This window comes from Mus caroli, unplaced genomic scaffold, assembly GCF_978045245.1.
Source record: "Mus caroli unplaced genomic scaffold, Mus_caroli_1 scaffold_17, whole genome shotgun sequence".
In the NCBI taxonomy this organism is placed as follows: domain Eukaryota; kingdom Metazoa; phylum Chordata; class Mammalia; order Rodentia; family Muridae; genus Mus; species Mus caroli.
The window spans coordinates 94,542,424-94,566,806 of NW_028227272.1; the positions used below are offsets into that span (position 1 = coordinate 94,542,424).

General features: G+C 44.6%; 1 protein-coding gene across 1 annotated transcript in view; it reads right to left on the reverse strand.

Annotated features, from left to right (window-relative positions):
- The window catches only part of Fam3b (FAM3 metabolism regulating signaling molecule B), a 31,641-nt gene extending 7,680 nt beyond the window's left edge, over window positions 1-23,961 (reverse strand). Inside the window, exons 1-4 of the mRNA XM_021185462.2 lie at window positions 23,776-23,961; window positions 20,257-20,400; window positions 3,892-4,015; window positions 424-482 (exon numbers count right to left, since the gene is read on the reverse strand). Of these exons, the coding sequence (XP_021041121.1) occupies window positions 424-482; window positions 3,892-4,015; window positions 20,257-20,400; window positions 23,776-23,794 (346 nt within the window). The 5' untranslated portion in view covers window positions 23,795-23,961. The remainder of the gene's footprint in view (window positions 1-423; window positions 483-3,891; window positions 4,016-20,256; window positions 20,401-23,775) is intronic.
- Between the last annotated feature and the right edge of the window lie 422 nt (window positions 23,962-24,383).

Genomic DNA, 24,383 nt, shown 5'->3' on the forward strand with positions numbered 1-24,383 from the left:
AAACCAACAACAAAATTAAACAAAGAACTCAAAAAGATCCAAGGAGAGATCTCAAAGAAAGGGTTAGGCGAACACCTACATCTGAGGTTGTTCTTTGAACTCCACATACACTGTGACACACATGTGTCCACACCATATGAATATGCATAAACACACAGAGAGAGCAAGGCAGGGAGAGATTTTTTTTGTTTTGTGTTTTTGTTTGTTTGGTTTTTTTTTTTGTTTTTTCGAGACAGGGTGTCTCTGTGTAGCCTTGGCTGTCCTGGAACTCACTCTCTAGACCAGGCTGGCCTCGAACTCAGAAATCAGCCTGCCCGGCTGAGAGATTTTTTTTTTAAAAGAAGATTAGAAACATCAAGGTTTCTGTAGAAATCCTATTCCAGACTCTGAGGGAATTTCTAAGAAACACATTGTGTCACTTACAGTTGACGACAGCAATGTTTATCCCTCTTGCCACATTCCCCGTCTTCTCTCCTATTAGCCTGAAAAGTGAGTGAAAGTCAGTCAAGAAGCTCCTCCACAGACAGGATGACAGTCCTCCCTCACTAGCAACCCTCTCACCAGGCCTTCTGTGCTCAGGGTCTTGACATCCCCTCTTCTTCCTGCTGCTCCTCCCACTGGTATGCAGTAGCTGGGACTGCTCCCCCAAACAACCCCACCCTTGTCCTACAACACACCTGCAGGACTCAGATTCCGTTCCTGGGTGCATGGAAACTGTATTTCATCTTACATTCTGGATCAAAGGTCAGACAGGAAGGTTCTTCACCAAGACCCTGAGAAACCATGCCTGGACTCACAGACTTGAGGGAGGATAGCAGCTCCCTTCCAAACTGGGCTTTCTTGGGTCTCTGCCTCCTTTCCCCTCAGTCTCCACTTCCTTCCCCATTCAGGACCTGCAGGCTCTACCCGCCTCATCCTTTCACCTCCCCATCAAACCCAACTCAGATTATCTCCTTAATAAGCACTTCCTGTTGCATCACTTAACTTTTGCTTTCGTTTCTAAGATATTTTTATTTTTAATGGTTATCTAGTTTGTGCACATATGTGCAGTGCTTGAGGAGCCCACAAGATGGTATAGGATACCCTGGAGCTGAAGTTAAAGGCAGTTGTGAGCTGCCTATCATGAGTGCTAGGAAATGAATTCAGATCCTCTAGAAAAGCCATAAATGCTTCTAACCATTGAGACAGCTTACTAGCCCATTTTTGCTTGTCAGCTAGGGAAAATAAGATGGCAATATCATATATAATTTTAATTCTAGTTTTGTACCCTAAATCCAGGAAGACTATAGTATTTCCTAGAGATGATAATTGTCATCAGAGGTCATAGAAATAATGTGTGAGTGTGTGTTTAGGATATGTAAATTATATGTTCATGTATGTGGTATGTCTGTACACTACATGCACATGTGCATAAGTATGTCGTATATGTGGTATGTATACAAGATTTATGTGTGCATAGTTTTGCATGTATGCACACATGTATTGTGTTTGTATTTGCGCATGTGTAGGTGTGTACATGTATATAAACATGTTTGAACATGTGTTGCATGTTTACAATTATGTGCATATTATTGACCTTTGCTGAGATTGGCATCAAGGAGTCCGTAGTATCATAAAGAGAATCTGAAGTTTGTCCTTCATGTCAAAGCTATAAGGTGGGCAATAGGTGCTTTAATATTCTGCCTCTGACATGTTTAACTGAAAGCCTCCAGGAACCTCAGGGCCTAGTGCTTTCTGAATGTTAAAGAATAGTCGGTGTGTGCCCAAAAGAGGCAAGGAAGAACTTCCATTCTCAGTAGTGAAAAACTGGGTAACCCTAACCACACAGGAAGTAGTATATGAGAAGAAACACATTTTTAAGGAACTGTTAAGAGAGAGCCCTGAAATGTAGCTAAGAACTTCCCAGGCCAACAACTGAAGACAGACATTTCAGAGGTGAACATTTCAGAGGTCTAACATTGAAGGAGACCTTTGCTCTTTTAGGATGGGAACACAGAGAAGAAAACAGTGCTTCTGAAAGCCATGGAGGCCTCAGAGACGCAAGTCTGAAGGGAAATCAAAGCCCCATCAAATCTCTTGGATTTTATTGTGCTAAGTCACAAAGAATTAAAGAAGACAAAAACCAGAATGTGTGGCCTTTAGCCCAGATTTTATTAAACTAGGCAACCCAGAAAACAGTGACATTTAATATGTGTTAATGTCACCCTGGTCTGCCAATAGCTTCGGGTCCCTGGGAACAGTACATGAGAAAAAAAAAAAAAAAAAAAGACAGAGACTCACATCTTTCTGTGCTTCATCTGTGACTGGGGAATGGCCCCTGCTGGGTCCTGTGTTGGGAGCTGGGCCCCAGCTGGGTGATGGTGTACTATAAGAGGCTGTGGAACTCCATGGAGAAGGGCAAATGCTTTTAGAGTATGTTCATTCCTCAAAGAGCAATTGCAAATGGGCAAACCTGGCTGCTGAGTGCCTCTGGCTTTCTTCTGACCATGCAATCTCTGTGTCTACTCCAGTTATTGTGAAGTCACTTGCTAGGAGGCAGGGCAAGCCATGCTCTTAGTCCTCCTGAGATATGAGACAGAGTTCTACCACAAACCATCCAGCTTCTCGTATTCATTACAGTGGTGAAAAACTGATTAGTGTGTGTCTCTTGCTGCTATTTTTAAAGAAATTCTCAGATGTACTGCCTGGCACACAGTCAGAAGAAGCTTGACACACTAGGAAAGAAGTCAACAGAAGTGAGAGCAAAAGGAGCCAGCAGACAACACTGACAGACTCACGGGCTCCAACCAGCCAACTGAACTCTAAGATAACAGCACTTAATGCATTCAAAATGAAAGTTTCAATTGGAAGTCAAAACAAAACAAAACAAACAACAAAGAAAAGGCAGGCTCACTTGGAAAATAGAAATGAGTTTAAAAACTAAAATGACAAGATAATCTAAAAACGCTGGTTGATGGCTGGTTTTAAGGACAGATTAGGCGCAGTAGAAGAGACCAGTGATGACATTAAAAAACAGTCCTGTCCACAGTAAAGGACAGAGAGAGAAACAGGACAAATGGGAAGTGACCTGTGGGTTGTGAGGAATAGAGTTCTAAGGGTCAATGACAAGCAGGAAGTGAGCTGAGTACCAACATTCATTGCTCTCTAAGTGACAGAATGTGACCACCTCTGCAGAATCCTGCCACTATGACTTCCTACCATGATGCCCTGTACCCTCAAACAATGAGCCAAAAAAAAAAAAAATCCTTTCTCATTTAAGTTGCTTTTGTTCAATTATGTCACCATAGCAATGGAAAAGAAACAGGAAAATTTTCAAACACAATTAAATACATTTGTTTAAGAAGTTTCAAAATGCCAAAATAAGATAAAACAGGGCATACCAGGGTACAAATGCTGAGATAAGAGATAAGTACAAACGCCATAAAGGTAATCTGAAAGGCACTGAGCACATCAAGACCCAAATCTGAGTTTCCACCATGTACCCGACTAAATGTGCTCTCTCTCTCTAGAGAGGCACAGGCTTCACCTGTGAAGTTAAGCATCACCGGAAACTGAGCAGAGCTGTGCTCAAATCCGGTAGGGGGCAACTTGGAGAATCCTGTGCTTCTTCTACTACAAAACTGTATTTGTAGTTAAAATCTTCTCAAAAAGAAAGGGCAAAACCTGGGTGGCTTCACTGATGAATTACATGGAGCAACTGTCAAAAGAGGCTAGGAAAATCCAACCAAGGACACATAAAACCCTCGGAGACACCCATCACCCTTCCCATCTGAGTGGGACCCCATCTGAGTCTTAGCCTTGCCAGAGGTTAGGAACATACAGGTACAGCCTAAGAGGGAGGAGAAGGGACACAGCCAAGCAGACACCCATCTTCTTATGCACAGTACTTACACTTCATCCTCAAAGCAGATCTTGGCATACTTGTCGCGGCCACCACCACTGAGCAGCCGGTAGGCATAGGTGTCAGGAGGACATGGGGACCAATGGTCACATTTTTGTCTTTTGGGGGCTGGGGCTGTAAAGACAAAAACAGGACAATCACAGTCCCTTCCCACAGGTGACTGACTGCTGTGTGGCCACTGGTAGTAACAGCTCTTTTCCAAGGCTAATTCCTAGTATGGTGGAGAAACCCTTATAGCAAAGTTGGCAGCTGCTTTTGGATCCTGGGAACTCTTCTCAAGACACACGCCTGATGTAACCTGATTTTGTCCTCTGGTAACAGCCTGGGATACTGAGCATGGGCAGCAATTCCAGAGGTGTTGGCATAGCAGCCCACAGCTGCTGGCTCACAACATACTGAACACAGGTGGACTCAAGCTTTCAGGTCACGGCAAACGTGAACTCCACTTCAGGTCGTGTGACCCTAGAAGATATACATTGTACATCTGCCCCACAAATGAAGACTGCATGCTTCTCTCAAGCACACAGAGAACATCTGCCATACTTGACCTTTGCTAAAGCACTGAGAAGCAACTAGAACATTCACCAACAAACATCTCATGTAAGGGAATAAAATAAAATATAACAAACTTAAGATTGAAGAATGTCGAAGTGATTACTTGGGCTTTAAAACCGACTCAGCAGTTAAGGACGCTGGCTCCTCTTGCACAGAGCCAGGGTTCAATTTCCAGCACCCACATGGTGGCTCACAACCATCTGTAACTCCAGTTCCAGGGGATCCAGTGCCCTCTTCTGGCTCCACAGGCACTGTGCCCATAAGGTGCACAGACATTTATACATGCAAAATACCCGCATACATAAAATTTGGTTTCATTTATTTATTAGTATTATTTTTATTATTTTGTTTTATCTTTGTTTGTTTTGTTTTGTTTCTCTGAGTAGCCCTGCTGTCCTGGAACTCACTCTGTACATCAGGCTGGTCTTAAACTCAGAGATCAGCCTACTTCTGCCTCCCAAGTGCTGGGATTAAAGTCATGAGTCAACAGTGCCTGGCTTGTTTTGTCTGTCTGTCTGTCTGTCTATAAGGGGTCTCACTATACAGTTTTGACTGTCCTGGAACTTACTATGTAGACCCAGCTGGCTTCACACTCATAGAGATCTACCTGCCTCTGCCTCCTGAATTAAAAGCATTTGCCACCACACTGGCCAACAAATATTTTTTTAGTTTTTTAAAATATTTTAAATGCTTTCTGACAGCATAATGGTGAAACAAGAAATGAGGAATTCCAGAAGCTAAACAACAGGGTCCTGAGCAGTCAGTGTATAAAAGGAGAAAATCTAAACTATCTTAATAGGACATTGTGCACCCTGTAGCTCAGTACTTGAGAGGCTGGAGCAAGAGAATTGTTGTAAGTTCAAAGCCAGTCTGTGCTATTTGCCACAATCCATCAATCACTACCCTGAAACAATGAAAATAAAACACAACAAAAAGATACTAAGATGTATGCAATTCAGCAAAAATAACTATAAAAGTTATGTTTACAGCAATAAGCACCCACATCAGGGAAGAAGACAGCTCTCAGGTAGACACCCTGATGTTCTTTCTCCTCAAGTAACCATAACAAGGAGGAAAAACTAAGCCTATGAGAGGAGAGGGAGAGAAATAAGGTGGATATGAGCAGAAATGGGTTTAATAGAGAAGACAGAAAACAGAAAACAAATCAACGGACCAAAGAAAATTTTATGAAAAAACAGGAAAAATTAGCATACTAGATTTTTAAAAGAGAGTGAGCGAGAAAATTCAAATAAAATCATGTATGGAAGAAGAGAAATTTTGATGCCACAGGAGAGAGGCTGCTACTCAGATGAGCAATCCTCACACCACAACAGCATGACACTAGGAGAACTCTGTACATTCTTCCAACCTACCAAGACCAAATCATGAAGAAATAGAAAACCAAACAGACCAGTTACAAACAGAGGCTGAACAAGTAATAAAATGTCCATCATTAAACAAAAGCCCAGAACCAGGTAGCTGCACCGCTGACTTCTACCAGACATTTAAAGTTTCTTCTCAAACTCCTCAAAAAACTTTAAGAGGGGGGGGGCTTCCAAACCATTACAGGAGGCCAGCATTACCCTGATACCAAAGCCAGACTCGGACACTGCCAGGAAATAAAATTACAAGCCAACTTCTCTGATGACCATAGACATAAACATTCTCCACCAGATACCAATAGAGCAAATTCAGGAGTACGCTGAAGGGTCACTCATTACCACAGAGTGGGATCTTTCCCAGTTTGCAAGGCTGGTTCACCACATACAGATCAATAAATATGAGACTATGCAGACAGAATGAAAGGAAAAGGCCTCACTAGGGTACTGATAGATAAGGAGATGAGAAAACATGATAAAAATTAACATCTTTATGATAGAACTCTCCATAGATTAAATATAGAAGGACTCAACACAGTGAGCCCACGGGGTTGGGTTTTTCCCCCCTAAAACTAAGAAGAAGTTAAGGGCACTCCATCTCACCACATCTATTAAATATACTACTAGAAGCCTCTGCCACAGCAGTTATGCAAGAAATAAAAGTGAAACAACCCTGAGATTCCACCTCACACCAGTCAGAATGGCTAAGATCAAAAACTCAGGTGACAGCAGATGCTGGTGAGGATGTGGAGAAAGAGGAACACTCCTCCATTGTTGGTGGGACTGCAAGCTGGTACAAACACTCTGGAAATCAGTTTGTCAGTTCCACAGAAAATTGGACATAGTTCTACCTGAAGATCCAGCAATACCATTCATGGGCATGTACCCAACATATAATCAGGACACATGTACCACTATTTTCATAGCAGCCTTATTTATAATAGCCAGAACCTGGAAAGAACCCAGATGTCCCTCAACAGAAGAATGGATACAGAAAATGTGGTACATTTACACAATGGAGAACTACTCAGCTATTAAAAATAATGAATTTATAAAATTCTTGGGCAAATGGATGGATCTGGAGGGTATCATCTTGAGGGAGGTAACCCAATCACAAAAGAACCCACATGATATGCACTCACTGATAAGTGGATATTAGCCCAGAAGCTCAGAATCCTTCTTAGAAGGGGGAACAAAATACCCATGGAAGGAGTTACAGAGACAAAGTTTGGAGCAGAGACTGAAGGAACAACCATCCAGAGACTGCCCCACTTGGGGATCCATCCCATAAACAACCACCAAACCCAGACACTATTGCAGATGCTAACAAAAGCCTGCTGACAGGAGCCTGATATAGCTGTCTCCTGAGGGGCTCTGCTAGTGTTTGGCAAATACAGAAGTGGATGCTCACAATCATCCATTGGACAGAGCACAAGGTCCCCAATGAAGGAACTACAGACAGTACCCAAGGAGCTGAAGGGGTTTGAAGCCCTATAGGAAGAACATCCATATGAACTAACCAGTACCCCCAGAGCTCCTTGGAATTAAACCACCAATCAAAGAAAACACATGGTGGAACTTGTGGCTCTAGCTGTATATGTAGCAGAGGATGGCCTAGTCAGTAATCAATGGGAGGAGAGGCCCTAGGTCCTGTGAAGGTTCTATGCCCGAGTATAGGGGAATGCCAGGACCGGGAGTGGAAGTGGGTGGGTTGGGGAGCAGGGGGAAGGGGAAGGGATAGGGGATTTTTGGAGGGGAAACTAGGAATGGGGATAACATTTGAAATATAAATAAAGAAAATATCTAATAAAATATTTTTAAAAAGAAAGACAGAGAAGTGAAACATCAAAATAAGTCAGAAACTTATGTAGTCTGTTTGCTATGGGCATGATCCAATAGAGAGCGCCGACTCCACAAAAAACTTAAAACTGACAAATTCAGTAAAGCTTCAGGACACAAAATACGTACACACACACACACACACATACACACACACATATACATACACACACTCACATACACACACATACACACACACATACACACACATATACACACAGACACACACACACACATACACACACATATACACACACATACACACACACATACACACACATACACACACACATACACACACATATACACACACATACACACACACACATACACACATATATATACACACACATACACACACACAGAGCCAGTAAAATGAAAGAAAAACAAAAATTGCATGTGGGAGCCACAAAAAAAAATCCTTAAGAGCCAAAGAAATTTAGAAGTGGTATGTAAATGTATTACAAAGCTTTAGCAATCAAAACAAGTTAATGACATTAAAACAAACATATCAACCAACAGAACAGGAGAGAGAGCCCAGAAATAAACCGCCACATTCAGTCTTCCAAATTTTGGAAGAGAAGCATTGACACAAAGAGGGAAGAAAGAGAGTGTTTAATAAATGGTGTTACAAACTAGAGATTCTCATACAGATGGATAAAGCCAAGTTATCTCACATCTTACACAACAGCAGGAATTCGAAATGGATCAAAGACCTGAGTATAAAAGCAGAAACTGTAAAACACGGGGAAACCCACAGTGGTGTTGGCCAGGCAATGACTTTTCTGAAATGACCTCAAAGGCACAGAAACACAGACAACAGAGGGGAAGATAGTGTAAAGATGACCAACAAAGCAGGAAATAGCTCTGGGCCAGTTTTCAGATACAGGGCTAAGGTCCAAAGTACATAAGGAACCCCAGCAGTTAAATGACAAGTGACATTTTAAACCTGATTTAAAAACAGGCAGAGGGGTGGCCAGGGTGGCATCTAGATCCCATTCCTGCATTTTTCCTGCATCTTCCTGGGTATTTCTGAAGGTGATGAAGTCAGTGTGCCAATGAGAAACTGCACTCCTGTGCTCATACACGTATGCAGTAGAATACTACTCAGCCTTAAAAAACTGAGACAAATCCTGTCCCTTTGGGGGAAACAGGAGGACATCCTGCTAAATGAAATAAGCCAAGAATAGAAAGGTAAATACCACAAAACCTCCCTCACAAGTGTAGTCTAAAGAAGTGAAGAAACACAAACAGCAGAAAGTGGTCACCAAAACCTGGGAAGGTTAGAGCATGCAGGAGGGAGATGGGAACAGCTTTGTCAGGGAATACATGTGTGTTAAATCAGCCTGTTAGATCAAGAGATTTGCCATGGGAAGTAGTTAATATAATGTGTTGCATTATAGACTTGAAAATTGCTGCAGGGGCCGCCTGCATGTATCTTTAACGCGTAAAACAACTTCCAGCCAAAAGATTTGCTGATGAGCCCCATTTAGCCATCCCACAGTGTTTGCCCAGATCAAAATGTCACGCTGTAATCACATGTACATACAGATTTTACGCTTGAATTTTAAAAGTCATGAGTCTATTGAAAAGAGCCGTTCAGGCCAGTGAGAGAGATCCACAGAGGACAACTTGCAACTTGGTGCCAAGCTTGAGGACTTGATCTTGACTTCTACCTACATCAACTCTCAAAAGTTGTCCTATGACTACAATACCTCTGCCACAGCAAATGCCCATGTGTTCATGACGGTAATACTTCCTTTTTAAAGATAGGAACTGTGATGGGGTGAACGGTACTGTCCCTGGAAGAACCTTTTGGAACAAGTCAAGGTTCAGAGTGCTGTCATGATGCTGGCTATGTTACTGTGTCCCTGATGGACATGGCCCTAGACATGGTTTCTTGGTGACCACTGTCCTCTGTACCCAAAAGGAGAAAATGGCAAAGATGGCTTCCTCTTCTTCAGGCTGGTCTAGGCTCCTCTTTGCCCGTACTCTGCCTCTTCAGCCTGGTCCCCTAACACCAGCATCTCCCATGATCTTTTTATTGTATTTTGTTAACTCTAGCTTACAGTTTCCTTTGCTTTTTAAAATTTCTCCAGGAAATCAGAGATTTGATGTTAATATCCAGTCATTCTGCAGCACCTCCAGAGTCTGCTGTCCTGGGACAGCATCAAGGTAGAGTTGGGGTGTAGGTCAGCAGCACAGCACACAGAGAACAAGCTGGGGTGCACATCTACTGTAAAGAGAAAGAGGAGAACCACAGGAGACTCTAAGACCAAGGACAGTGCTCTGATCAGCTTCTACTAATTCTCTTTCTATAGATTCTGATTCTTTTTTAGACAAAAAAAATATTCTATAAACCTTTACTATTCTACCTTTACAACCATGTCCTTCTGTATCGTTGGCCTTTCTCGGGATCCTGCTTGAGGTTTACTTAAGACACGGAGACATCTATAACCCTAACCCTAACCCTAACCCTAACCCTGCCATATCCAGGGATCCATCCCATAATCAGCTTCCAAACGCTGACACCATTGCATACACTAGCAAGATTTTGCTGAAAGGACCCAGATATAGCTGTCTCTTGTGAGACAATGCTGGGGTCTAGCAAACACAGAAGTGGATGCTCACAGTCAGCTATTGGATGGATCACAGGGTCCCCAATGGAGGAGCTAGAGAAAGTACCCAAGGAGCTAAAGGGAACTGCAACCCCATAGGTGGATCATTATTATGAACTAACCAGTACCCCAGAGCTCTTGTCTCTAGCTGCATTTGTATCAAAAGATGGCCTAGTCGGCCATCACTGGAAAGAGAGGCCCATTGGACTTGCCAACTTTATATGCCCCAGTACAGGGGAATGCCAGGGCCAAGGGGTGGGGGTGGGTGGGTGGGGGACTGGTGGTGGGGGGGAGTGTATTGGGAACTTTTTGGATAGCATTGGAAATGTAATTGAGGAAATTACCTAATTAAAAAAAATCACATTAGGGAACCCTGCAAAAAAAAAAAAATAAAGTTTAATAAGGCTGTTGACCTTTTGCTGGGGCAGTCTTTCCACTCGCCTTTAACTTAACCCTACTTCTCCACTGCATCTCTCCACACACTTCTCACTGCCTGCTTTCTAGCCCCAACCTGCCTCCCTCTTGCCTTCATCTATGCCTATGCATCTGTCTACAGCTGCCTGCACCTCTGCATCTGCCTGCATCTCTGCTGGTATTTCCTGCCCCAGGACCAGCTGCCAGCTCTTTAATTCCTTACTCAAGCAGCTGGCTTTGGGGGCTGCCTGGGAAAGGTTGCCTTCCCCCATAGCAGCTCATCTTTCTTTCAAAGACAGGTGAGAAGGTGCCCTTTACGTATCTTGCTAGCCTGGTACTGCCAGCTCCAAATAACAATTGAAAACAGAAGCACACAATTTTTTATAGCCAGAAAATATTTGTGGATCATCCCAACACTTCTGGACTTTTCCATACACACAAAGGCATCTGCAATGTCAGAATATGGATTAAACACATTTAAACAGCATAGTGTGTTAATTTTAAATTCCAAGTACTTAATGTGGTTTTCTTGTCAAGCTCCAGACAACAAAACTTTTAAATCAACTATTCAACTCTTAACATGAAACAGTGTTGTATATGCATTATCTTTCCAGTATTTAGACATTTCTAACACTCTAGTGTATTTAACAATTTTAAAAAGATGGTGTATGTGTATTGAATACCTGTGGGCATTCTGGTTAACACACCCACAGGTGCACACACAGATGCCAGAAGATGGTACCAGGTGTCTACTCTTCTCTGCCTTATTCCTTTAGGACAGAGTCGCATACAGGACCAGAAGCTTGCTGCTTTGGCACAACTAGGTGGCCAATGAACTTCCAGGATCCGCCTGTCTCTACAATTCTGGGGCTACAGACAAGCCCAGCTGTGCTCAGCTTTTTATGTGGGTACTAGAGATTTGAACTCAGGTCCTCATGCTTGCATTCTTACCACTTAGTCATGTTCCCAGCCCCTGGAAACAATCTTCAAGGTTTAATAATGATTCTCCTTGGATATTCGCCTGAAAATGCTCAGAGCAGAATATCTCTAAATGCAATAAACACACTGTTTAAAAGTGGGTGCTTCCTGATTTCCAACTTTGTCAACATTTACATCTATAAATTCAGTTTAGAGAGATGGGTCCTCAGATGGGAACACATTCTCCCTTTAGTACAGTAATGGCTCTCAGAAGGTGTGGCAGCTTCCCTGTGGGCAGTGATGTGCCTCACACACCTGGCCTGTGGATCACCATTGGAGACAAACACCTCCCCATTCCTGACAGCCTTGTAGCCAGAATGCTGGATGCAAAGCCTCCTCAGCTGGCTGTGAAGTGGGTGTGAGCCCATGTATAAACACTGTGTGTGCCCACAAATGTGCTGTGGTTATAGGAGTAGGGATCCTTGACCCTAATGGTTGTTTAAAGAGAAGCCCTAGGGGCATCATACACTTGTTAGGTCCCAAAGGACAAACACTTAGGACAGGACCACAACAGTGTTGCCAATTGATACAAGAAACAGGGAAAGAAACCACAAAGGTAGTTTAGGTTGGTTATAAATCCAGCTGCAAAATACAAGCAAGAAAATTGAATCTGATGGCTGTGTAAAGACCTCCCAGAAGTGAGGAAGGCAGCAGCAGACTGCTCCAAGAGCTTAGCTCTGTAAAACCTCATAACACTCAGAAAGCAGTGAGACATTAAATTGGTCATTAGACCTCAGAGTAACAGGGAAAGAACAAGGAAGCAAGAGAACATTTCTTTCCCCAAACACAGAAAAAGCTTATAACATAATCGGTGTGTGTTACAATTTATACCTGCAGGGTGTAATTACAGCTGCAGGACTGAGTCAGCAAACACACTAAATAACAGTTTTAACATATGTAGATATGTAAGAGTTAAGGTTTCTCTGTGTAGCCTTGGTTGGTCTGGAACTTGCTATGTAGACCAGGCTGATCTTGAATTCAGGGAGATCTACCTGCCTTTGCCTTTGCCACTGCTGGGATTAAAGGTGTAGGTCACCACATCAGCTTTTAAAAATATATTTTGCATTGTAAACATAACAGCAAACCACTTCCAAGTCAATTTACTTCAAATTTATTAAAAATTTAAACACACTTTGTGAGGCTTAAAGGCCAGTTGGGGTGAGTTTTCCTCCCTGCTCCTATTTCATAAGCCCCTTAGTCCTCTGGGGGCTCTGGTTCCACAGAACCTAGCACCAAGAGTGCAAGTGACAGTCCCAAGAAACATGTGGGCTCTATCTTGATCATGTGACAGTTTTCCAGGCAGGGGTGACAGGCTCTGAGCTGGTAGGAGACAGCTCCTTTTCCTCTGGGATGGGGAAGATCCTCACTGCCAAAGGCACACATACCTTCAGAACAGCCACGGACTGGGTTAGGCTATTCCTTGTTCTTTGTTCTTCATCTACCTGTCAGTCAAAGTGGTTGGGGCTCCAGGACTAGTTGGGTTGACCAGTCTAACAAGCAAACAAGAGCCTGCCTGTTCTGTTAGCATTTTGTCTAGACTCTGCCCCACAGTTACCTGGCAATAGCCAAGTGTGCCTGACTCACTAAAGAGGGGGCTGCTTGCCCCCTCTTCTCTCTCTTACTCTATTGCTCCTGCTCTGTCCCCTTGCTCTTGCTCCCCCTTCTTTGTAGTTGGTCCCTCGGGGGAAAGGGATGCCTCAGCATGGGCCCACAGAGGTATCCCTTCTCCCACACCTAACTACACCTCCACCAAACATATTTCTTCTCTTCTTTTTTATAAAACACATGTTCAATATACCAGGCCACAGACTCACTAGATCTCCCCAGTGTGGATATCAAAGGGTCTCCCTGGCCTCCTCCTGTGAGATGAGACTAGCAACAGAGAATGACAAAGAGCTGAGAAAATAACAGACAGAAAGTGGCCTGCAGATAGACAACAGCTCTGGAGCTGCTTCACTGGAGGCCAACACCCACTGCAGAACTTGGACGTATGTACTAAGACTATGTATGCCTTCTACACAGAGACCTGAAATGACAACCTGGGGTGAAGATTCTATGCTTTCTTGCTTTCAACTTCATTAATCACTAAAAGTATATTTTTACTGTTTTATAAACAATGTTCAGGCATCTATGGCAGAGCATTTTCTGAGTTAAGCTTATGCTTTAAATTTTTCATACCTGTTATAATGCATTCTGATTGTTCCCTCCCTACATTTTGAGTACAATTTAACATTAAAACTTCCCCTGGTGGTAGATGGGTCACCATCTACTGGAGACAGGTCCCATGCTTGGGGTGAAACACTGGAGCAAGACCTCATGTGTGGTCTCTCTTTCCCCACCCTGGAACCTGCTTGCTCAAGGGTGGAGTTTCCTGCTCATTCGTTCTGCCACGCCCACTGCTGGACCCTGTCGCTTTGCTGCTTGGAGGCACACACGTGTTCATCCTGCCACTGGACCCCGAGTTACTTGGCGGGAAATCGGGTTCCCTCCCCCTTCCTTTATAACTGAATGTTGGAATTAGTAAAGGGGGGCCTTGAACATGAAATCGTCTTGGCCTCGTTCTTTCTCCCGCCCCATCTAGCTTCCTCTCTTTTCAGCTCAAACTGCCATCCTCAGTTGAACCGTTCGCGTTGCAGACTGCTGGTCGGGCCGCAACACTCATGCATGGCTGGGGGATTTTCTAGCCCGGCTTTGGCCCCCCTGGCATTGCCAATGCCATCTCAAGTTGGTGCTGTTTCATATGGATATGTGCAGGTGAACTTTCTGTAAGACAGGCCTTTGATTTTCTCCAGAGCCCCTACAAGCATGGGGCGGTAGTGGCCAGAGTGACATAGGAGTGCGTGTTTGTTTTCTCAAAGGTCCTGAGAATGAGTGGGAGAGCAGTATGTTTTGGTTTTGGTTTTGGTGTTTCATTAGTAGTGTATTCACCAAACCTTTCACTCATTTTCTAGGAGCACAGAATGACTCTGTGTGGGTGGAGAGAGATGCCTGCCCCTCAGTCCAGGACCCACAGCTCCCTCCCACCTGGCCATGTCCCACAAGGTCACTGAGGACCTCACCTAGCCTCAGTGCTTCCCAAGACAGCTGATAGCTGAAATCCAAAGGGACAAGCAGAGACTAAGTTCCCTGGTCCACATGAATCCTGCTCATACCAAGACCAAGCAGCTCTTACCAGATCCAGAGTCAAGAAGCTCCAGCCTGCCTTTCAAAGGGAAATACTATCTCCAGGACTCCAAACAAGCCCATGAAAAATTTCTTTTCAACCATGCACCATTCAAAGGCTAAGTACAGGTTCTTGGACTCAGCCCTAGACCTATAGGCTTTCTAAGTTCCTGGTATTGGGTCCAAGAATCTGTCTTTCAAGAAAATGCCCTCATTGGGTACCTTGGTTTCCCACCCCCTGGCAATGAGGATAACCCTGAGGATTTAGGGGGCATCCTAGGAAGTCACTGGAAAACTGGGTGATGAGATTCTTTCTATGTGTGGCAGAGACACCAACAGCAGGTTTCCTGCTTATGTGGCAACAGCTTTCCCACACATCCATCATGCAGTCAGAACTGGCCGCTCAAAGTGTTCTGTTACATGCCAGCTGATGAGTGAGTGCCTCTGTATCTTTGCATGCAGTGGAGGTCAGGGAACAATGTTCTATGGGGCCCAGACCTCTGTACACTCAGGGGTTCGGAGGTACAAGGAGGATGGGGTTTGGTGGCCATCCATAGATAGTATCACTGTGGCCTTTGTTAAACATTTGTCTAAAGTTTGTCAGGGGAAAATAAGGACTGAGAGATGGAGTGAGAGCTTTAGCAGCAGCAGCAGCAGCAGCAGCAGCAGCAGCAGCAGCAGCCAAGAGTCCTAGAGAGGACAGCACAGGCAGGCCACTCTGATGAGGCAACAAAGGAAAGTGGCCTGGGAAGTTGGACTCTCTAGTGTCTCTGAGGTCCTCCAGGATTCAGCATCAGTGGTGGTGCCCAGACAAAGGAGACAGAATATGCAGAAAGACCACTCACCTCTTGCAGGCCAACATCTGCTGCCCTGCTTGTAAGGCCTAGATACTTCCACCAAGACTCTGAATACCTACTACATGCAACAGAAATGGCAACAGAGTGAGAAGTTTGTGGTTTCTTGTTTTCAAATTCAGGAAGCACTAAAAGTTGTTAGCATTCCTCCTAGGCTCCGCCCAACAGTTACCTGGCAACAGCAAGGTAGGCCTGACTTGCTATAAAAGGGGCTGTTTGGCCCCCACTCTTTTCTCTTCTCTCTTCTCTCTTCTCTCTTCTCTCTTCTCTCTTCTCTCTTCTCTCTTCTCCTCTCTTCTCTCTTCTCTCTTCTCTCTTCTCTCTTCTCTCTTCTCTCTCTCTCTCCTCTCTCTCTCTCTCTCTCTCTCTCTCTCTCTCTCTCTCTCTCTCTCTCCTCTCTCTCCTCTCTCCTCTCTTCTCTCTTCTCTTTTCTCTTCTCTTTTTTCTTTTTCTCTTTTCCCTTTTTCCTCCTCCTCTCCTTCCCTCTCTCTCTCCTCTCCTCTCCTTCCTCTCCTTCTTCCTCTCCTCTCCTTCTCCTCCTCCTCCTTCTTCTTCTTCCTCTTCTTCTTCTCCTCCTCCTCAAACTCCTCAAACTCCTCAAACTCCTCAAACTCCTTCACTTTGGGTCACCTGTTCACCTCTGCATATGGTCCCTTAAGGAGTGCTTAGCCTTTACATTAGTCCCTTAAGAAGTGTTCCCCATCCCAGGCTAAAGGCACAGAGAATAGCCACTGCCACTAAAGAAAGAACCTGAAGAAAATAGTAAAAGATTGAAAAATACCCCACACTCCTGGACTAGAATAATTAATTGGGTGGAAATGGCCATTTTGCCAAAAGCAATCTACAGATTCAGGGTACTCTCACTCCATAGCTACTCTGCCTCTTCATGCAAATAGGAAAAAAATGTAAATTTAAATGGTAACACACACAATACACTCATATACCACACACATATTCTACCTACTCATACACACACCACATACTACACATACTTATATACCACACAGATATACATACACCACACACTCATACACATGCCACACACTACACACACTTATATACCACACACACACTCACATATAACACACACTCACATACCACACATACACCAAACAGATTCATACACCACATACACTCATACCACACAAACACACTCACATACCACATGCACATTCACACACCACATACACTTATAGATCACACACCATACATAACTCACTCAGATAACACACTTACACACCACACATATATAAACACATACACCACACTCATACACACACTATACATACCATACTTACACACCATATATATACATACACACACACACACACACACATATATATCACATACACACATAAAATAGGATAGCGAAAGCAATGTAAACAAAAAGAATATGGCAAGAGGTATTAGCACACCTGATTTCAAGTTATACCACAGAACCATGGTCTTAAAACACATGGTACCAGCACAGGTCAACGGAATAGAACTAAAAACCAGGTTGTAATCCACACTTACACAGCCACCTGATTTTTTTTTTACAAACATGTCAAAAAAATACACATTAGAGAAAAGATAGCATCTTCAACAAATGGGGTTCTGGGAAGCTTGTATTTGACATGAAGAAAAATGTTAATGTCACCTTCACCTTTCACCCTGCACAAAACTCCAAACAATCCAGGACTTTAACATAAGACCTGATGTCATGAAACTGTCATGCTGAATAAACCATCTTGTGTCTCGTAGTGTCTCCTGGGGTGTGCAAGAGCTAGGCTTGGCTTTTAGTTATAATAGCCTCCAGTCAGAAGAACATCCCACACAATTCACCCTCAAGCTTCCAGCCTGCCAAAGCCCTGCAGCCATCTGTCTGGCATCATCCAGGCAAAGTCCATTTGCTTCCCTACAACTGCCCTGCAGTAATCTCATCCTCACTCACGGTGAGCTTTGCATTGTAACTAGCTGCCCCACCCCCACCTTTTATGCTACAAGTAGTTACATGGTATCTCACAGAGGTCTGGTGAGATACCCTACAGACAGTGGGATGCTGGCCACAAGTGCAAAAGTTTAAAGGGTAACTCAAATTCTCAGTAACCATATTAGCAACCATTTAAAACAATTAGATTGTTTATTCTTTCAAATTAGATTAAATGCAAAACAAATTGTAGGGAATAAATATTTTTAAATTTTGAAAAAAAAATGACTAATGACTACAGGCAGAGCTCCTACAATGAGCGGGAGCCCCACTCTGTCCCCAGTTTTCAGACTACTTCCTGATGGTAACTGTAAGCTAAGGCTGGGTGAGGCTCAAAGACTTCTCAGCAAGGCAGGCCCCACCAGGCATGTTGGAAACACTGGCACTGAACACCTAGCTGCGAGGTCTGGCAGCATAGGTCTTGCTTTCCTCTTCATCCAGCTTTGTCTATGCTAATACCAGAATGATTTATCGCCCATGTGATCAGTGTGATCTGATCTTCCTAAGGGAGGCTCCACACTTGGAACAAGCCAACACACAGCCATCTTGGCTATAGTCATACCATTTGAGTTGCTAGTGTTTCTAGTATACCCTACAGGGTGCAGAAGCTGAAACCATTCTGCTAAGGAGCCCTTGCTCAAAGCTGGCTTACCAGGCCACATCTGCAGGATGAGCTTGAAAGCACGTGTAAAAGCAGAGGGGAATAAAGGTGGCGACAAACTTCTGATGTTCCTCCTTGGCCTCTGCTGACAGGAAATACCAGTCTCCTCCACACCATGTGCATGGTAAGTGAGACACAGGCAAAGGCCATACACAACTTATACTGAAAACCCCATCAGAGTCAAGTCCAATGAAGGTCCTTTGACTTTTTATTATTGAAAAAACAAAAGTAATTTATCTTCCTTCCAAGTACAAACCAAGGCCTGACTCTACTTAGCTTCTGTGATCAGACAAGACCAGGTATACTCAGAGTGGTACAGCCCTACATAAAAATGAATTAATCGAAAAGGAAAGGTACCTACAATTATTTGTAATCATTACTTAGCTTTGTGCAAATTAATCTTTAGACTTTTTCTACGTTAAAAATACACTGGCTTGGGCTGGAGAGATGGCTCAGTGGTTAAGAGCATTGACTGCTCTTCCAGAGGCCCTGAGTTCAATTCCCAGCAACCACATGGTGGCTTATAACCATCTGTAATGGAATTTGATGCCCTCTTCTGGTGTGTCTTAAGATAGCTACTATATGTATGTATGTATGTATGTATGTATGTATGTATGTATGTATATTCTTTAAACACACTGGCTTCTGGATTTATCAGCACACTCCTGTCATTCTATCCCTCTAGACAGCAGCAGGAAGATCTCCAACTCAAGACCTTCTCGAGCTAGGGTACCTTAGAGAGGGCCTATCTCAAAACAACAACCAAACAGCATCTATGTCCAGCAAAATTTTTAAAGGGGGGCACTTTACTGCCCCCTGTCCCACTGGGTATTCGGTACCATTTTGGATAGAGTTCATGCCCCTTAAAGCTTCTTAGTTCCTGAATGCTGTGGTTTACCTCTGCTTTCTTTCCCAGCTGACTCTCACGGTCAGATGTGAAGGAAGAGCCTTCGTGTGCTCAGTGGGGACAGCTGCGATAAGCACCTGCTGAACTCATAACTAGACTTTGACAGCACCCATTTTCTTCCAAGACAACACCTCCCTTCTGGCATGATCATTATGAAATAAAACAGATATTGAGAAATAGATAGTACCATGACTCAGAGAGATATCATCAGGAAACTAGGAAGCAAGCTTCCAGCAGGTACCATATCTACACCTCCCTGGATCTTTCTTAGCCTTGTCTCCATAGGTGGGCCGTGCAAGTCTCTCCTTATGCTCAGATGCTACTTTGCTGTCCCCTGACCATTTTTCCCAATGGCAATTTGCTCTTTGACTCTTTCTTGGGCTCTCCCTGGATGACCTTCTTCCAGCCCCTTCACCCCAAGCTGTGTCTGTGCACACCCTGTCTTCCAATAGAAAGTGGGTGTATACGCACATGTGGTATGGAAAGCTGAGGTTAATGCCTGGAATCATCTGCCTTGACCACCCTTCTGTTTTATTTGTGGCAGACACACTCAAACTCCGAAGCTGGAAATGCGACCAGTTTCTATAGACAGCTTACTCTTGAGATCCCCTGACTTTGCCTCCCAATGCTTGAATGACAGGCACGTGCCACACCCAACCAGCATTTACTTCACTACTTTGGATCCAAATGAGCCATCTCTCTACACCTCCTGACCCACCCCAATTTCTTTAATGCCTATTTGGTCACTTCTGCCTCCCAGGGCAAAAAACAAAAAAAGACTCTATAATTAAGACCCAGTGGAAGAAAGCTGAGACAAGTCTGAAAAGGATAGTTCAGTGAGGCTGTAGGTAGTCATGGATGTGCAGCCTGAATCCAGACTGGTCATGGTGACCAGTGGCACGTGCCTCAGGATGCTGTGGAATGCATACATGGACATCTGCAGAGACCCTCTTCCTCTCCCCTTCCTGTCCTCTGCATCCAGCTTGGTCCAGCTCCTGGAGCCCAGCTGCAGTACTCACCTTTGAGAACAGGTCTCTCTCCAATGCTTCGGATGTTGTAGAGAGTGCTGGACAGGGGCACGTCAGGAATGAGCTCCGCGAGCAGGTACCCAGAATACCAGGCGCACAGGGAGGAGAAAATAAACACTAGTGCCTTGAAGATGCCTGGAAAAAGATGACAGGAATTCCTAGAGATGACAAACTTCACTATGGGCACTCAGCGATCCCCTCTACAGCCTATCACACTACCCGTTTCTGGGACTCAGACTCCTGGGAAGGCAGGTTTTGGTAGATTCTGTCTGGAACAGCATGTTCTAGAAAATTCTTTGGGGCGGATTATGTCTTAGGACAGCTGCAGAATATGAACAAAGCCAGGGACATGCTGGTCTGGACAATTTCATCCTAGGGCTTGTATAAAAAAGAAAATTGGCAAATGAAATGAAATTCAGAGGGTCACCCAGACTCCTACATGTGAGAGACCCTGAGCAGGAGCTGCTGCACAACTTTTGGAATGGGTGAAGAACAGATTATCAGAACCAGGGTGAGGATCTGACCAAGAAGAAAATAGAGAATGTACAAAAAGCCAGACACCCTCCCAGGGAAGACTCCACTTCATGACAGGACTGCCTGTGGGCAAGCAATGATCTCCATCTTGGACCCTTATCAGGACTCTGTTCTTGTGTAAGAAGTACAGCCTCTGGCCTCCAGCATGAGGCAATCTGGCTTTTTGCAGTGACATGAGGCTGGCTAGAAGAGGGCAGAATTAACGCCAGGAGCATTTGTAGTGTAGGCAGGTAGAGCCAGGAGCATCCAGGGACCAGTCTACCACCAAAGGAGTAGGGACGGGGACAGATACAAAAACCCACATTGGTGGCTTGTACTCATATCTTGGGCTGCCATAACAAAGAACTGTGGACTAAGAGTGTCAATTGAAACATTTTTTTCATGATAGTAGATACTGGGGGCCAAGATCAAGGTGTCTCAGGGCCAGTCCCCCAACACATATTGGCTTGTAGATAGTATCTTCCTCCTGTGTCCTTGGTGGCCATCCCTCTGAATGTATCCTGATCACTTTTTCTTGAAAAGACAAAGTCCTGGCTCTAACCTATGAGCTAATTTGAACTCATCTGAACACTTTAAATGCAGTCCCATTCTGAGATCCTGATGGGACAGAACTTCAGCACAGGTATTTGGGCACAATTCAGTCCCTATCATATCTCCAGGAGGCTACAACACAGCCTCTCTACATCCCTGGGCAGACAGGACACAGACAGTCTGTCAAAACTGCCTACCAGCACTAATAGCAGCAAAGACTTGGCACCAGAACTGAACACAAGGAAGGTGCTTCTGGAAGGTGGGAGCCTGGAGACTCGGAAAATGGCTCCCAGCACCTCAGGTTGGTGACTGCCCTGACGGGAAGAGATCCAGCAGCTTCAGAGATGAGGGAGGAAGAACAGTCTAGGACCTTGTCTGTGGTTCTGTAACCAGAGCCCAGACTTTGCTCATATAGTGATAAAGCCATCAACTTGGGTAAGCACCTTTGATCGACTTATGACACAAAGCCAGCACTTGGCATGGGAGGCTACTAGTTGATATCAAAGTACTTGGTCCTTAGATTTATGTATTCTGTGAAAGTACATGCACCTGCATGTATGTACATGTGTGTGTGTGTATGTGTTCTAGACTTTTCCTCACTGTCAAATGCCTAGGGCCTCTGAAGCCTGGCCATATAACTGAAGAGTCAACAAGAAATCAACCTTAAGACTATCCGACGCTATGCAAAGAATTTTATGACTCACAGAATCTTTAAAGGGGAAGATAAGTTAAAATGAGGTAACTAGAAGGACCCTGATCCAATTGATTGTGTCTTTTTAGGAAGAGGTGATATGACACAGACACACTTGGAAGAAGACAATTTGTCTTGGTAATAGGTTTCTTCCAATCTGAGAGAGGACAAGGAAACTGTCCCTAATGCTTGCCAACATTCATCCAAGTTGCTGGTAACATCTATGCCTTTTAGACCTGGAAAGCCAGGAAGACTGAGGCTAAAGAGCCATCTCTCAGGGCTTAGCTGACTTTGGTGTCCACTGCCTCCTTGCCCATTGAGGATTTTTGGGAAGGAAGTGCCACCATTAACCACCTTGTCAACACCCCAGCTGAGGGAGAAGATATCCATGGGGATGGTATTGTGGCAGCTTCCTAGGCCCAGTGAGAACAAATCTAAAGCTAGACAGCTGAGTCAATGACAAAGTCTACTCCAAGAGCACAGCCAAACCCTTAGCTCACCAAGGTAACATAGCCCCTACTCTTACAACCACACCTGATGAAGAAGTACAACTATGAAATTACCTGAAATCTTTGCACAAATGAGCCACACAGCTCTTGTGTATGTCACAAGGGCTGTGTAGAAAATGGCTGTCAGTGAGAGAACACAACTAGTAACTTCAGCTCCTTCTATATGTAGTCAGGAAAATGATTTTCTAACTGTACTATATGGAAATAATGAAACCATTCTTCCAAAAGCACGGGAATGAAAGCCAGTGTCCCACATGAGGGACATGCTTCATTTATGTTCATTTGTCAGGGCCAGGGATGTGCCCTAAGAAATGTCACTATGCAAAAACCACAGAGCTCAGTCACACAAAGAGGACTGTTCTGCAACAGTACATCATGCATGCTGCCCTTGTTCATACAGACGCACATGTACACACACATCTCCACCCACCTACCCTACAGGACACCCAAATCAGTGCAGAGGTAGGAAAGAGGCCTGAGAGGGAAGTCAAGGGCACTTCCCCTTTCTAGGTCTGCCATGTTTGCACAGCGCCTGCTGTGTTTGCCACGCTGCTGCCACTGCCGTGGTGCTTGCCCTCAGAGAAGTTGGCTTCTTCACGGTGTAAATGAGACAGGGAATGACAGAACTCTATCCACAGAAGGCAGGCTCTGGGAGACTCAAGAGCTGAGGGAAACAGTGAGCTTTCTCCCCCTTTACTGTCTTCCCAAGTCTCATGCCAATGTCAAGGACCCTGAGAAAAATAAAAACCCAGGAAAGGGTGCTTGTTTGCTGTCAAGACCACCAGTAATCGGGGTTCCCACTTCTCACTTCCCCCAAGTAAACCCCAAATGGGGCTGTCTTGCTGTCCTTTCCACTTTTCATAAATTCCTAAGCTGGTCAGCTAACCCCAGCTAGCAGCCAACCCCTACCCAGCTGTCCTGGTTCTAGGGCCTCTCACTTTGATAGGATGGTCCCCAGGACTAAGCCATCTTGGTCACCCCTGCCCACCCTCACCTGATGTCTACTGTGTAGGTAGGACAGTACATACAACCCCACCCCCATTGAGTAATAAGAAGAGATGGAGGGAAATCTCAGCTCTCACCCCTTAACCTCCCAGATTTTGGTTCCCACCAGGACCCTAGGTCTCATAAGAGGTGGCTTGGCCAGAGCCTTCATCCTTCTGTCTCAGCTTGGCAGTTAAGGAGGCAGAGGGATGCTGCCACCTCCACCCACGCAGAAGCAAGTCTAGCTGTACTGGTACTCACCTGTAGCAACTGGACGCATCTTCCAGAAACTGCTCTCTTTCTACTCAACTCTTGGCTGCAATTCCCAGGGACCTGTGAAAGCTGACCTACCTGCCTGAGCTGCACATAGATTATGACCGCCCTTGGGGCAGGCAGAAAAGGGTGGACCAATTCCCAGCAAATGGGAGGATCCATAGAGCAGGAAGGTTCAGAGTAGCAAGCAGACTGGCAGGCTAACAGGTATGGGTGGGGCTGTTGGTAGCACCCTGGAGCTCCAGGGTCACCTGAGAAGCAGGAGGCACTTTCTGTCCTGTTCACCTGGGGCTACAGATGGCCAGAGGCTAGAGCTAATGTAATCAGAGAAATACCACCAAGAGTTTAAGCTAATGTGCCCCTTAACAATAGCATTCCCGACCTTAGTTTCACTAAAGTATCGACTGGCTCAAGCCTCGAGAACACAGAATCCTAGAGTAAAGCTCCAAGGCTCTACACTGTGTTCAAAGTCGTCACACTGCCCGCTTGCTGACATGTGGCCCAGTGTGGTGCCAACCCCTTATCTTCTTTACTGATGGGATGATTATTTTAGGGAAATGAGGTGAGAAAGAGCTCCAGGTCCCTTGGGATATGTA